Below are 16,109 nucleotides of genomic sequence, written 5' to 3'. Positions count from 1 at the left end.
CGTGCACGGCGCCAAAGGGGCTACGCAAAAAAATAATCGGGATACTAAATTCAAAGCAGCGGGTTGCTTCAAAAATAATCATTAACAAAACATTTTTGAACCGACGAAAAAACGATTTTGAAAAAATTTAATAATTAATGAAAACGCAGTATTTTGGGAAACATGAAAATGTCGCAATCATATGGATTAAATTTACAAATTGGACGGGGCGTTTCGTGCGGTGGCAATGTCGCTAACCAAAAAAAAAACATAACAAAACATATTTTTTGAAAAATTATTTTCCTAAATTACGCAAAATCGAAGTAAATTCACAAACCCCAAACTAATCGGCGCGTGCATCCCCGAGTATCAAAGTATGTCTTTAGAATTTTACCACGAATACATTCCCCAAAAGGGGTCTATCGTGACATTGTAGAGTAAGGGAAAACCGACAGGATAGTTTAATATTCAAATTAAATTTAAAGGGGGGTCTATGAAATTGAAACGCGAAATGCTCGGTCGATAAAAAAACCGCGATTACGCCGTGATTGCGTACGATACCGCTTCCCAATAAAAAGGGGGGGTCTGAGAGATTTAGATAACGCGCGATAAGACCGAATTCGTCGGCTTTGAGCAAAAATTTTAGCTTTGCGGGTGGATTTTAAAAGGACACAAAAAAGCAAAAAGGGGTCAAAAGTACGGGCTAGCGCGTATAAACATTCGACGATTATACCCCCTGTCTTAATGACAGATTGAATGCGCGTCAACATCATGTTAAGTCAAATTATAAAGTGTTACCATCGCGAACGAAAATTGTCTAAGTCCCTACAAACGACAACGTAGGGTCGTACCTGATCAAACCGACCCTTCCCGTGGGGCCTTATCGAATACCGTTGTAAATAAATTATATTGTAAGGACGTATACTGAGAATTATATATATTTTGTTATATATTTCATATATTTCATATGTTATACAATATATAATTGTTATACAATGATTGAATAAAATACATTAAATTACATTGTTTTTTATGTATCCAAGAGTTGTGCGAACTGTCGAATCCCAGCCATTTCACATAAACCTCGTCACCCCTCCTGCGCAGTATTTTCTCCACGAGGTACACATCCGGATAATTTGCACGATGCAGCTCATGCTCGTTAAAACGCTCCAGCGATAGATGTCTTGTTGATAATCCTACGAGTAGATATGTTACGGGATTAGTATGCTGCACTTAACAATCTTAAACACCTCGGTTGTCCAATTGGCGTGTATCCCTTCTCGAAAAGTTGTTTTTGTACTTGCTGACGCGTACCTGATCACCTACTTTGAACTTTGCCGGACCCGCGATTTTTACACGATTGTACACGGTAGCCAAGAAGTCTTTCGGCCGATCGCGGGGGTAACGTCGGCGGGTCGCATTACCAATCGTTCGATGCTTGCGTCCGTTGTAATCTGATACGAGACGTGGCAGCATGTCGAACCACTTGTAAGTACCATTCAGCGGTAAACATCTTCCACATATCGTTCTTTAGTGTGCGATTGAATCGCTCGACGACGACGCCTTCAATATCGAATATGTAGAATAGTGATTAATGTCCTGTCTTCGCATAAGTCGTTGCACATCGGCATTGTTAAATTCCTTTCCGTTATCGGTTTGCATGTTTTTCGGGCATCTCTTGCTATCCCGAATTATCTTGGCGATTGCGTCAGCTGTCTCGCTTCCTCCTTTACTCTTGAGTGGTACAGCCCCACGCATACTTGCTCAACACATCGATGATGGTGAGTATGTAGTGGTAACCTCTGTTGAAACGGGAGTATGGACGCATCTCGACAATGTCGGCTTGCCACAAATCATCGTATCCTCGCACTATGACATGTTCTTCGAGGGAAATTTTTTCTCGCTGACGCGTGCCAACTCGTTTACCAACTGCCGTCTCTCCAAACTATGTTGCTCGTTGTTATTTTCACTATTCATTCTCGTTCTTTCGGGTTTCTTTCGGGTTCGTGCTCGTTGTTTCGGGTTTTTTCGGGTTCGTGCCTCGTTGTTTCGGGTTCTTTTGCGTTCGCGCCTCGTTGTTTCGGGTTCTTCGGGTTCATGCCTCGTTTGTTTCAGGTTCTTTCGGGTTTAAATTCTCGTTGTTTCGGGTTCGTGCCTTGTTTTTTTGGGTTAAATTCTCGTTCTTTTGGGTTCTTTCGGGTTTTTTTTCGGGTTCATGCCTCGTTGTTTCGGGTTCTTTCGGGTTCGTTGCCCTCGTTGTTTCGGGTTCGTGCCTCGTTGTTTCGGGTTCGTGCCTCGTTGTTTCGGGTTCTTTCGGGTTCGTGCCTCGTTGTTTCGGTTTCGTGCCTCGTTGTTTCGGGTTTGTGCCTTGTTCTTTCAGGTTCTTCGGGTTTTTTCGGGTTCGTGCCTCGTTGTTTCGGGTTCTTTCGGGTTCGTGCCTCGTTGTTTCGGGTTCGTGCCTCGTTGTTTCGGGTTCTTTCGGGTTCGTGCCTCGTTGTTTCGGTTTCGTGCCTCGTTGTTTCGGGTTTGTGCCTTGTTCTTTCAGGTTCTTTCGGGTTAAATTCTCGTTGTTTCGGGTTCTTTCGGGTTCTTTCGCGTTCGTTCACTCACGTCCTTGGCCCATTCGAAAATCGTTCCTGACTCGATCACAGCCTCGTCCCAAGTCGTTTCTGATCCGTTCGTAGCCCGCCTTGGCCCGTTCGCAGCCGTCCCTGACCTGTTCGCAACCCTTACTGAGTTGTTGATAGCCTTTTATGTAACCTTTAAGGACTTGTTCGTAGCCTCGTTCGCAACCCTGTTTGACATGATCGTAACCTCGATCGTAGCGGTCGCGTTCACCACCGTTTCCAGGTCGTTCACTGCTGCTTCCGGGTCGTTCACTGCGGCTTCCAGGTCGGTCACTGATGCCACTCATTGTTGTTTGGTAGCACGCTGATAATCCCCCGTAGCTGTTCAACAATTGTTTGCAACCACTCAAAAATCCTTTCTAGACGTTTCACAACTGTTTGATAGACGTTTCTGAGCCAACCGCTCATTAGATGCCTGTGTCTGAGGTAGTGTTTGGCGCACGCAGAAGTTCTTTTATCGCAGTTTCCAACGCTCGTACATCCTTCTCTAACGCAGCCAGCTTCTCATCTGACTCTTTCTGTTGGATCATCAATGTTTTAAAGCACTCTTCCAGGTACAATTTGTTGACGACATCGGTATCCGCCTCAGGTTGCGCTACACGGCGAATCTTGCGCGATCTCGCGTCATAATCTGTAGCGACGCGATGCAGAGCGTTTTTGCGCACGCATTTTTTAATCAATCTATACCATTGATCGTTTGTGCCAGGGGTTGCATCATTTCTCCTCTCGAATAATCCAAATTTATTGATAGACATTTTTTCAATGCTTTGTAATGTGTCACACGATAAACTGAATAGATTGTCGGGAACCTTGTTTAATTTATAATAATGCCCGCTTCCCGCAGTTCCTCGATAATCGACAAGATCTCGTTGTCATGCGCGTTGTTGCCAGCTTGGTGCGAAGCATCGAGCAATCGTAGGCGATCCACTAGCTCGTTGGGGTCGTCCCAGTGCACGTAATCAATCTTATTGTTGGTTAGCGTTATAGCGCGAGGCATTCCCATGCCAGATTTTGGGTCGTCCGATTCCACCCGCGTCAACGGTGCGATTATATATTTGTACTTGTCCCCCTTGCTACTCTTCACACGGCCTTGCACATCAAAGTTGCGTTTATGCGCATTTGTCGCCAATAATATATGTTTGTATTTTTGCAAATCATCCTCCTGGTAATCAGGTCTTTTCTTGAAGATCAACTCGTACAATCCGGGCGTTCCAATGTACCGCGTGTCGCCTATGATTATATTGTCATCTTTGTCAATCGCGAATCGCTTGTTTCCGATGCGCATTTCATTCTCGTCGAAATAGACTCCGTATACATTATCAATTTCTTTCTTCTCATCAGCACCGAGGAGAGCGTCCATGTACTTTTGTCCTAATGGCCCCCAATCCTTTCGCATCATTTGTCGACCTTCCAACGATCTTAACCAGTGTCGAAGGGATATTTCGGGCGGGTTACGCGCGGTTTCGAAAACATTTTCGTCTACGAGTGTTTTGGGTATCACAGGTTGTGCGTTTTTCGGTGTAGATGTTGTCGGCAATGAAGCGTCCAATGGCTTCAAAATATCATATTTTCTTTTTTTCAATGTCTCCTCCTCCTCCTCTTTATATCGCTTGATGGTTTTATGTTTACTCTTTTTCGGTGTTTCCCCCTCATACCGTGTCTCGATCTTCACACCGTCGTCGTCGTCGGTGTTAGGCTCGTTTTTCACCGAAATCGTCGCGTTGTCGACAATCTTTTGTAGCGGCTCGATAATAGGTTTAAGGTGAGTCTTGACGGCGATATCATCATCGATCTTTCCGGTCTTCAGAGCGCGGTGTTTCTTGCGGATCGATTCGGCCGTCTTCGCAATCTCCTTGGCAACCTTTTCACGCTCGCGAATATTATCAGCCATGTCGGCAGCACTCTCTCTAGAGTTTCTCTCGACTGGGAGGATTGTTGGCGACGACTAATGGCTCTGCGGTATCGCGAACTCATTAAATCCTTTTCTGTATCGCCCGTTCGTAAGCGAGCTGTCCTTGTCTATCACTAGAAATCCATACTTTTGCTGCCAACAAGTACGACATAACTCACTGAAATCCTCATACGACATGTCGGTATTCACGTGATCGTTGTACACGTGCTTCAAATTGGTGGCGTCTTGTTTAAACAGGATTAGCAGGTTCGCGTTGTCGCGTATAAGATGTTTCGGTATTCTCGCGTATGTCTGACAGAGATAGAAGCAGTCGATGTTCGAGTGGCGCCCCATTGAGAAGTACTCTCTTATCGTATCTTGCTTGTCGCATGCCACGTCATCAAAGACAAAAATTGAATTTGGATAAGCCTCGCTCGGTGGAATGACGTCACTGTTATTGGAGAATGTAAAGTAGCCGATTTCGTCAATCGGCGTCAATAAATCTTCCAAATAGCGATATTTCGGCTGTTGCAGCGATTTAGAGTACACGTACACGTTCTCGAAACGCACACCGTGCGGACTTTCCAGCAGGCTTATCAACACGTTGGTTTTACCGCAGTTTGAGGGGCCGCAAACGATCGCGCGTATAGTTGTCGGTAGCATCGTACCGTGTTTGCGCACACCTTCGTTCACGCTGCAGCGTACTCTGTCGTCGTAATTCATCACTCGTATCGTCAGAGGTTGTTGCACGAATTTCATTTTCTCACTCCCGATTTGACCTCCAACGTCCGCCTATTTATAGCTGCGCGGACTCGCGCTTTGCTCAGTAATGTCTAGAGATTGCAACGGATGTCAACGAAAATAGGCACAGGTCTATTAAATCGTGCGATAAACGCACTTCCGGTCGAGCTTCATATCCCCGGCTATCAATTTTGCGGCCCGGGAACTCGTTTGGAAAAGCGATTGGCTAGAGGTGATCAAGGTGTCAACCCATTGGACGCGGCGTGCCGTGAACACGATATAGCGTACTCTCGGAGCAGCGAACTCACCGAGAGACACGCGGCGGATAAGGTACTCGCCGAGAAAGCGAAAACTCGCATCGTCGCGAAAGACTCGAGTCTCGGTGAGAGAGCCGCGGCCGCAGTTGTCTGGACAGCGATGAAGGCCAAGACGAAGCTCGGCATGGGCTTGAAAACGAAAAAGAGGACGAAGAAGAGGAGGATACTTTCGACAGCGAAACGAGGCGGATTTTTGCCGATTTTACCAATGCTGGGCGCGCTCGGATCCCTGGTTGGCGGAGCAGCTGGCGTAGCAAAAGCGGTAAACGATAGAAAAGCCGCGCAACGTCAGTTGCAAGAGATACTACGCCACAATCGCGCCATGGAAGGTCGCGGACTGTATCTCGCCCCTTACAAATATGGACGAGGAGCGAAGAAAAAAAAAAAAAACGTCAAAAAAACGTTAAAAATGCCGAAAGGTGTAACTACAAATGTGCAATTGCTACAACTTGCAAAACGTATGCACATTCCATACTTTAGAGGTGTATTTATGCGCAATAATTTACCGATAAATGGCGCGCGAGAAAATGAGAGTGGTATCGTTAATCTAGACAGTACAGACGGTCCTGGCACTCATTGGGTGGCGTATGCAAAAAGAGGAAATCGCGCAATTTATTTCGACAGTTTTGGCAATCTTCGACCACCCGAGGAATTGGTGCGATATTTAAATGTGCCGAAATTGGAATACAATTACACCTCTTATCAAACGTATGATCAGAGTATCTGCGGACAGTTGTGCTTGCAGTTTCTCCGAGAGATTGAATTTTAGTTCAACTTGCAGCGAATTTAAAGACTGACATTGCGTTATTTAACTCAGTTTTGTCAACATGTCGCTAACACTAACATTGACTGGGAAGAGTAGCGTCCTCGCGGCGACCTACTTTCCGCCCATAGATTTGAGCGACGCGGACTACGAGCTCGGTCTGACGGATTTTGAAACTTATCACACTATATCGAATGTGAATTCCTCGAATAATAAATTTTACTACGGTACAGACGACGCGGAAATTACGATTCCCGAGGGATCGTACGAGCTGCAAGCGATACATGAATTTTTGAAACGTGCACTTTCCCGAAAACATAATGCTGTTAGCGATAAAGGTGTCGACGATGAAGATTATCCAATCGTGCTCCGCGCTAATTACAATACGATGAGAAGCGAGATCAAGTGTGCCTACAGAATAAACTTTAGCATGCCCAACAATATTGGATCGCTGCTGGGATTCTCGAATCGTATACTGCAACCGCGAAAATGGCACAAATCGAACATGGCGATTAATATTATCAACGTGAACATTATCCGCATAGATTGTAACGTGACCGCGGGTGCATACAGCAACAATAAACTCGTTCACACGATACACGAATTTTCACCGAGGGTACCACCAGGATATAAGATATCGGAAACGCCGGCGCAGATCATTTACCTGCCGATCTTCGTACGGAGCATTACTGATTTAGTGTTACGCGTTACTGACCAGGAGGGACGATTGCTCGATTTTCGCGGTGAAGAGATAACAATTAGATTGCACGTACGACGGCGGGCCACCCTCATGCGACGGGATGCTCGTGTTGAATAAAAACACGAAAAACACAATCAGACCAGCAGCAACATCATTCGCTAATATCAAATCAACCGCGAAGAAGAGACTCACCTCGTCAAACGTTGCGTTTTTACAATCTTTGGGATTTGCGGTGCGTACCATCTGAACAATGACTGAGATTCTCAACATCGAGGAAGAGCCAGTCTTTGACGATCGCATCGTCAAGATTGAGACTCACACATACAACCCGTTTGCCAACACAACATTTGGATACAGCGACGAGATAAGAATACCCATACAACAACAGGATTTATATACATTGCCGTATGAGAGTTTCTTATATATCGAGGGAGAACTAAAGATAAACCATCCAATTGAGGGATCCAATGTGACACTGGGAAATAATTGTGTCGCATTCATGTTTGACGAAATTCGCTATGAGCTCGATGGTGTGGAGATTGATCGCAACAGAAATGTAGGAATAACAAGTTTGCTCAAAAACTATGTAACGATATCATTCGATAGAAGCATGGTTATGAGTAACGCTGGCTGGAGTGATCCGATTTCTGCGAGTGGGCACTTCAATTTCTGCGTACCGCTCTACATGTTGCTGGGATTTTGTGATGACTACAAACGAGTAGTGATTAATGCGCGTCATGAGTTGATCTTAATACGATCGCGCAACGACAATAATTGCCTGTATGGAGATTCTGCACTGGAGCCTGTGATCAACATATTCAAGATACAATGGCGAATGCCACACGTGTTGTTGAGCGAGATTAAGAAGCTGTCGATGCTGCGCGCTCTGGAAAGCGGACGTTACCTCAGCATGGGTTTCCGCTCGTGGGATCTATACGAATTTCCGCTATTGCAGCGTATGACCAAGCATTCGTGGGCCATTAAGACCGCGACTCAACTGGAGAAGCCGCGATATGTAATTTTTGCTCTGCAGACAGGGCGTAAAAATGTCATGTCCGAGGATACGAGTCGATTCGACGACTGTAAATTAACCAACGTGAAACTCTTTCTGAACTCGGAAAGTTATCCGTACGACGACATGAATCTGGATTTTGATAAAAACAGATGGTCAATTCTGTACGACACCTACACACGTTTCTGCAAGAACTATTACGGATACGAATACCTCGAGCCCAATCTCACCATCACACGGTTTTTACAAAACGGTCCGTTTGTGATTATCGATTGTTCTCGACAAAACGAATCGATCAAGAGCGCAACGGTGGATGTGAGATTGGAATTTGAGTGTAAGGAAAACGTGCCTAATAATACCACTGCGTACTGCCTCATTATACACGATCGTGTGATCCAGTACAACCCGTTGACCAACGTTGTGCGCAAAATCACCTAAAAAATGTTTACACAAATACGCGTGTGAAAGAGGGGGAGGAGGAGGATACATAATCAAGATGATGTGAGATGTTTGATGTTAGTGAAGTAATACCTCTCGACTGACTCGCATCGAAGAGATCATGTCCGCACCAACGTTTGTCGACCTGCAAGGATTTATACTAAACAAACGATTTATCGTAAAGGAAGCGGCAATCCTGAGAAGAGGATATATCCTGTCACACTATTTCTTCGCATGCCCTGTGCCATGGAGCGTGCTTATAAAGTCGGAAAGGCATCAGGCCTCGTGGCTAACTCAACATCATCACAGCTTACAATGGGAGGATGGAAATGTTCCATACGGCATGGCTCAGCGCTTGATTACGGCAGCTATCGTTGGCATAAATGAGCAAGAAGACGATGAAGAGTCCTCTCTCGTGTATGTAAAAGGACTCGAAAAGCGAGAATGGCTGGCCGAAATAATGGACGATGCGAGCAGCGGTTTCACCATTGAGACCTTGGATGCCATATATGAAGATGTGCCTGCATTAAATAAGTTAGATCCCACATATACTCTACGATGTAATAAACATGTAAAAAATTGTGCGTTACAAAATGTATTTAAATTATTCAATTGGTGGTCGGCCGCAAAATCCAGGCTTGGATCCGACGATCATCCGTTTTTTTGAATAAACATATTGTTTACATACTATTTTCTTTGTTATTTCTCTCCCTCACCAGATATATATTTCTAAGAAATCCTTTCTCCTAATATTTTTAAATATTTCTCTTTGTTCCCTTCCAGATATATAATTCTAAGAATTCCTTTCTCCTAATATTTAATTTTTTATCCCCACTACTTTTAAATATTTCTCTTTATTCTCCCTCCAGATATATATTTCTAGGAATCCCCTTCTCCTAATATTTTAAAAATGAGTGTTACTCGATTATTAGTACTTTTGTACGATCAGTCTCTCGTCGACTGTTCTGACTGGTGGTTCACTTTTTAATACCCTCGAGAAAAATATTCTGCACCAAAAAAGCTGCAGCATGAATTACTACATGCCGAGACGCGATGAAACGTGCGAGAAGAAATGCGACGAGTAAGTATAACTTTTTCTATTTTATATATTTTATATTTTTTCTATTTTTATATTTTTTTATGAGTTATAATTTCTTTTTTTCCTAATTTAGTTTTAATTTTTTTTCCTAATTTTTTTACAGCGTTTCGCTGGAGTCTCGTGCGGTTCGTATACTTGGAAGACGATACGCATTGACGACCACGGAATTCAAATTCCTCGAAATCGGCATCAGAGTGGATCCGCCGAGTTACGTGGAGATCGCCATAGGAGATCATCGGGGAAAACAGCTAATACTATCTCTCGAAACGTGGAAAGGACTCTACGAGCAACGTCACACTATTCAAAATTATTTGAACAATGACTCTCTCAACAACGATGTGTATAACTTCATAAGTGTCGGGCCGCTAACAGTACGTTTTCACAAGATAAACGACACCAAGCTCATAAGTCTCGAATCGGCGGACGTGCGCATGATGATGGTCGAATCGACGTTACGTCGTATGTTCGAGCTCGATTCATGCATCGAAATAATGTTCGATCGATTGACGAGGCTCATCGCAACGGTCGATATCAAACATACGCAATTCTCCAATATTGCATCCACTGTAACGAATGCGAGAGAATTGCCGAATGCGATACGCGCTAGCAACGCCTTCGACATGCACCAACTTGTCGATTGCGAGCTGGTGGCTTTAGTTTTTAATATGTAATAAAACTTTATATATAATTATGTATTAAATATAAGACAAATAAATACTTATATGTATATCATGGTGTACTTTATTTGCGCGCCACCCGTTACATACTTTGCGAGAGAGCAACCACTAGAAAAGAAAGAGACAGCGCGCGAGAGAGAAATCGGATGTGGTGGCGAGAGAGATTCGGCGGCTCGCGGCGAGAGAGAGACGGCGAATTAAGACGCGAGAGAGAGAAAGAAGACGGGCTGCAGCGAGAGACGTACGCGAGAGAGAGAGAAAGAAGACGGGCTGCAGCGAGAGACGTACGCGAGAGAGAGAAAAAGAGACATACGAGTTTTGAGAGAGAGACGTCGAAATAAGATGCGAGAGAAATGTGAAGGAGAGAGAGAGAAAAAGAGAGAGCTTTTAAAATAATTTTTAATAATTTCTTTATATTTTCCTAATATTTAAAAGGGAACAAGAGGTAAGGAAGACATTTTAATCTAAAATAAATACACTCATTTGATAATAATATTTTTTTTTTTAATCTATAAAATATGTGTACATTTACATTTGTGTGTGTGTGTGTGTGTGTGTGTAAAATTAAAAAATGAAAAAATATAAAAATAAAAAATTAAAAAATATAAAAATAGAAAATATAAAAATATAAAATATAAAATATATAAAAATAAGGATATAAATGAAAAATAAAAAAATAAAATAGTTTACATTATGGACGATTGGGGTGGCGACGGTAACGGCGGCGGTGATTGCGGCGGGGATTGCGGCGGTGACGGCGGCGGTGACGGCGACGGCGCGGCGGCGGTGTAGGCTGAGGCCTAACATCATACGGGTCTGGTAGAGTGAAAAGCTGCACCAGACCCCAATCAGCTTCGTCGTCGCCTCTTAAATATGCGTCCCAATCCGACATCTCTGGAACCATTATTGGAACGTATGGTTCATCTGTAAACATAACAATTATTAATTTAAAAATATAACAATTATTAATTTAAATATATAATACAATATTATAAATTTTTTATTCTTACCGTCCCAATTTTCATACACAGGTACAGGTTCCGGCTCGAACAGCCACACCAGACCCCAATCATAGAAATCGCCGTCATCGTCTCTTATATATGGGTCCCAATCCCAATCACACATATCTGGAACCATTATTGAAATGTAAACATAACATTATTCATTTAAAAAATATAATACAATATTATAAATTTTATTCTTACCGTCCCATTCGTCATCCCCTATCCATTCTTCAAAGTCGTCATCTGAATAATTTTCCCATTCTGCATCCCTTAATATATCATAAACGAGGTCCTTAATCACCCAACAACAACAAATAATACAGAGGGCAAACTACAAAAAAAATATTAATATTAATATATTTTTTCCTCCACTATTAAATAATATTTTTGCACTTAAAAAGCACTACCATTTTCGTTGTAATGTCCCGACACTTCGTTGAGGACCGTTCGAAACTTTATGATTGCAGAGACAGCCCTGCTCTCCACAGGCTGTACCCCACTTAAAAAATCTTCACAAAGAACTATATCTATTTCAAAAAATATTCCAAGTGTCGAATGTTTACATCTCACGTTCGAGAGAGCCGGTGGGTCGCATCCATGCGAGGGACACGTGGAGAGGCGCGCGCTCTTCCGTGCATATGCGAGAGAGAAAACGAGCCGCAGCGGCGACAGCGCGAGAGAGAGACAGTGAGAGAAGATGCAAAAGAGAGAGACATCGCGTGAGAGAAAAAGAGACATACGAGTTTTGAGAGAGAGACGTCGAAATAAGACGCGAGAGAAATGTGAAGGAGAGAGAGAGAAAAAGATAATTTTTAATAATTTCTTTATATTTTCCTAATATTTAAAAGGGAACAAGAGGTAAGGAGGACATTTTAATCTAAAATAAATACACTCATTTGATAATAATATTTTTTTTAATCTATAAAATATGTGTAAATTTACAAAATTTGTGTGTGTGTGTGTGTGTGTGTGTGTGTAATTATTTATAATATAAAATTTATAAAATTATAAAAAGATACAAATATAAAAAAGATATATGAAATCAAAATTATATAAAATAAACATATAAATAATATATAAAATTATATAAAATTATATAAAATATATATATATAAAAAAAGGCCGTCGGAGGCGAGAGAGAGATTCGGCGGCTCGAGGTAGCGGCGAGAGAGAGCCAGCGGGCCTGCTGCGACTGCGAGAGAGGGGGTCGCGTTAACCATCGCTGTCAGACTGTACCTCGGCATCTGCACATAGAAATATAATAAATTATTATACTATTTTATAGATTTTTTTTGATATTTTAATATATATATACCTACAGCCTTGACAGATTGGGCACAAGTTGGCCAGGAAGAGTACGAACACTCTTTCCAAACAATCGATGCAATAAAGATGTGGTACATCCCTGTACCGCATCGTCACGTGCCTGTGCGTTAGTGTAGTTGCTGCGAATCTTTCCCTGTTTCTCATGAAACAGGGAATGCAGATTTTCACTGACCCTCCTGGTGAGACGTATGCTGTTATAACGCATACCCATGTATCTTCGTCGAGGGATGCAACTGCTCGTACATCTAACGTACGCGAGTGGCACGACTCCCGAACAGCGTTTTCGCTTTCGTACCCATCGTCATGCAAATCTTCTTCCTCCTCTTCTTCTTCTGCTTCTTCTTCTTGCTCAACAATGGGTATGACATCACCCTCCATTTCTTCTATATCATCTAAGATGATATTCACCTCCCTGTCGTACACAGGGTCGTACATCTCGGCGTCGCTCTCGCTGTCGCTGTCGGAGATCGTGATGACCTCCATCTCGTCATCAGAAACGTTGATCGCAATGTCTTTTTCCATTTTTTTTTTTTCAACACGCGTTTGCACAATTATGATACAAGTCAATGAATTTTTTCCGCACTTCCGTAAATAAGTATAGCCACTAGACTTTTTTCACGGACTGATCAGGATGCTGTCAAATCCTAGACTGGATGATTTTTGAGAGCGCATAGGTCCTCAATATATATATTTCGTTCAGCCCTTTGTGCTTCACATGCGATCGAACTTATCTCAGAAAGAAAGATGATCGGTCGTAAAAGAGCAGCCGCTGCAGCAGTTGATTATTGTTTTGTTTACACCTCGTGAAAATATGTCTTGACACATTTACTACAATCCTCTCTTTCACGCGTGATAAAACTTATCTCATAAACACTGCTATACTCTTCGCATATATTGTACACCTATTTTATCACAGAAAAGATAAATAGGCTGCCGACAAGAAATTTGGCGATGATGACGATGACGACGATGGCGGTGGTGACGGTTCTCTCCTATCTGACTCCTCTATTTCTTGGTCCGAATCATAATCAGATGATTGTGTTTTGCATGATACCGATGGTGAAGGCATATCCATGTCGGCAAAATAAAGGTTGTCCACAGTAAAATATTCTGCGCAATTTTTGTAGCGACGCTGATAACATGCGACTCGCTTGTGTCGTTTAGATGATCTGGTGCATTTGGATAACCCACCAGTCACTCTTAAAATGTCTTCGTGAATTTCCAGGAAATAGGCAACATCACTTGTATGCGGTTTTTGCACACCAAGTTCGCGATTTCTTACGAATTGCACAACTGAAGTCACCGCTTCACGTTTAAAATCAAACGGGTCATCTTTTTTTTCATCATAATAGCATTCATCGAGATGTCTATACCATCTCTCGGCAGTCTTATAACACCCCTTCTCATGACACTCTGCATGATTTTGCGGTGCGCTCTCCATTTTGTAAAAATTCACTTGTACTGCACAGAAATAACTACTTTAATTGCACACTAAACTTTTTTTTCTCACAGCTATTTTTCCTTGAGGAAAGCGTGCGCTCGCCAGTGGTACTATGGCCCGGCAGCGGCATCGGTCCTCGTTATATATCACAATCAACCCTTTGTTCGTCAACGTACGAACGAGAAAAATTTAGATGACGTAAATTTTCGGCGCTTGTTTTGTTTATAAATTCCTGCAGCCGCTGGTTATCGGCGCTGGTATTTCTTAGAAATATACGTATAGATCATGTATCAACCCCCTTGATTGTCGGCGTATGCCAAGCGGTGGCCCTTCTTAGAATTTGATTATCTTAGATTTTCAGAGAACTGATTGTCGGCGCTCGGCTCCAAGCGGCCCTTCTTAGAATTTAATTATATTTCTTAGAAATATACAGATAACGTATGGGGGAAGAAACGCAACCCCCTTGATTGTCGGCGTATGCCAAGCGGTGGCCCTTCTTAGAATTTGATTATATTTCTTAGAAATATACAGATAACGTATAAGGAGAAGAAACGCAACCCCCCCCCCCCCCCCCCCGCCCCTGATTGTCGGCAGCCCTTTGTAATAGATATTGTTTATCTTTTGTTTATAAACATAAACGTATGAGGAAAAGAAACGCACCCCCCCCCCCCCCTCCCCTGATTGTCGGCGGCCCTTTTGTAATAGATATTGTTTATCTTTTGTTTATAAACATAAACGTATGAAGAGAAGAAACGCAACCCCCCCCCCCCCCCCCCCCGAATGTCGGCAGCCCTTTGTAATAGATATTGTTTATCTTTTGTTTATAAACATAGATAAGCTTATCTGCTGATAAGACCCCCCCGCCCGCGTGACGTCATACCCCCTCGCCCCCGAAAACCCCCCCGCCCCGCACCCCCCTCAGAGGACCCGGGTTAGAACCCCCCTAGTATTCCTACTACCCACAACGGTAAAATGTTGGGTATGACAGCGCTACTTTCGATTTTAACGAGCTTTTCGTCGTCGTCATTATATTGTATCTTCTGTAACCGTCAATTATTTTGATACCATCGGATAGATAAAAATCCGAGAAATAGGGCCGATGTAAGTGGCCGACGGCACACCTTCGGCGCGGATAGCGGGAAACTTGAAAAGACACCAAAATTGTATTTGCTTGGGCGCCAGGCGCGAGATTCGCACCACTCTAAAAATTCACAAATCGGCAGAGAACCTTCATAAACCGTAAATCATCCCGCAAATTTCCGCGACGGCGATAATCGACTTGCTCAAGTCGTCAGGAGGTAGAGGGGGGAGTTCGGACGGGAGAGAGAGCGGAGTTCGAGAGTGGCTATTTAAAATCGCTCAAATGTAATAATCATTGAATATATTTGAACAATAAGGTGAACGAAGAACAAACAGAAAAAATATAAAAGTTTGAGTAATATGTTGTACAAGAGTAAAAATATTTTTTCGATAAGTAACGGATGAAGCTCGTCACACTGATCGTTCGTGGCGGGCAGAGAGTTTATGTGACGCCGAAAGACAAAGAAAGCGAAGCCGTATTTTTCATTCGGAACGACACTGTACGGCTTATGTACGGCCGAGACGCGGCGCGTTGTTATGATCCCGCGTCTTTGAGGCGATCCGACGCGGAGATATCAGGTGACACGCGGGACCCGGAAGTAAACTTGCGTGCCTACGTGTCGAATAATTATTAACGCACGAGACTTTATAAGGTCCGTGCGAAGCAATTGATTCTAATAATTTTGGCAATACAAAACCTCCCGTAAACTATAGTAGGTCCCGCGCGAGTTTCCCTGAGATCGGCCACGCTGGTCGTCCTCCGCACAATGTCACAAAGATCGAAAGGATACTCGAATAATAATATGCGCGAGAAAGAATACGCTATATTTCTCATACGTGACTATAGATAAGATTATTCTCTACAATCTTTAACTTCTAACGGACGAAAGACGACACAATAATTACGGGACGAGACTTTAATTCTAACGTCAAGATATAAAGAAATCGCGGCGATTGTCGGCATATCCGCGGGAGAGAGAGCCTCTCTTAATATGCGCGCGGGAGAAAACACGC

The 16,109-nt window shown here is 43.1% G+C and overlaps 2 protein-coding genes across 2 annotated transcripts; one reads left to right on the top strand and one right to left on the bottom strand.

Moving 5' to 3' along the window:
- Nucleotides 1–3,395: 3,395 nt before the first annotated feature.
- Nucleotides 3,396–4,497, bottom strand: LOC146725046 (uncharacterized). The gene has a single exon (XM_085485115.1). The coding sequence runs from the start codon at nt 4,495–4,497 to the stop codon at nt 3,421–3,423; it is 1,077 nt and encodes a 358-aa protein (XP_085341241.1). The 3' UTR covers nt 3,396–3,420.
- Nucleotides 4,498–9,353: 4,856 nt separating this feature from the next.
- LOC146725045 (uncharacterized) lies at nt 9,354–10,353 on the top strand. The gene is made up of 2 exons (XM_085485107.1): nt 9,354–9,549; nt 9,671–10,353. Exons 1-2 carry the CDS (start codon nt 9,497–9,499, stop codon nt 10,236–10,238), a joined length of 621 nt encoding a protein of 206 aa, XP_085341233.1. The 5' UTR covers nt 9,354–9,496; the 3' UTR covers nt 10,239–10,353.
- The last annotated feature ends 5,756 nt before the right edge of the window (nt 10,354–16,109 follow it).

The sequence above is a fragment of the Nylanderia fulva genome, unplaced genomic scaffold (genome assembly GCF_048542155.1).
Source record: "Nylanderia fulva isolate GAGA-0341 unplaced genomic scaffold, ASM4854215v1 Scaffold107, whole genome shotgun sequence".
Taxonomy (NCBI): domain Eukaryota; kingdom Metazoa; phylum Arthropoda; class Insecta; order Hymenoptera; family Formicidae; genus Nylanderia; species Nylanderia fulva.
Note: the sequence above shows the minus strand (reverse complement) of the source record. Positions and strands in the feature narration are given on the sequence as shown.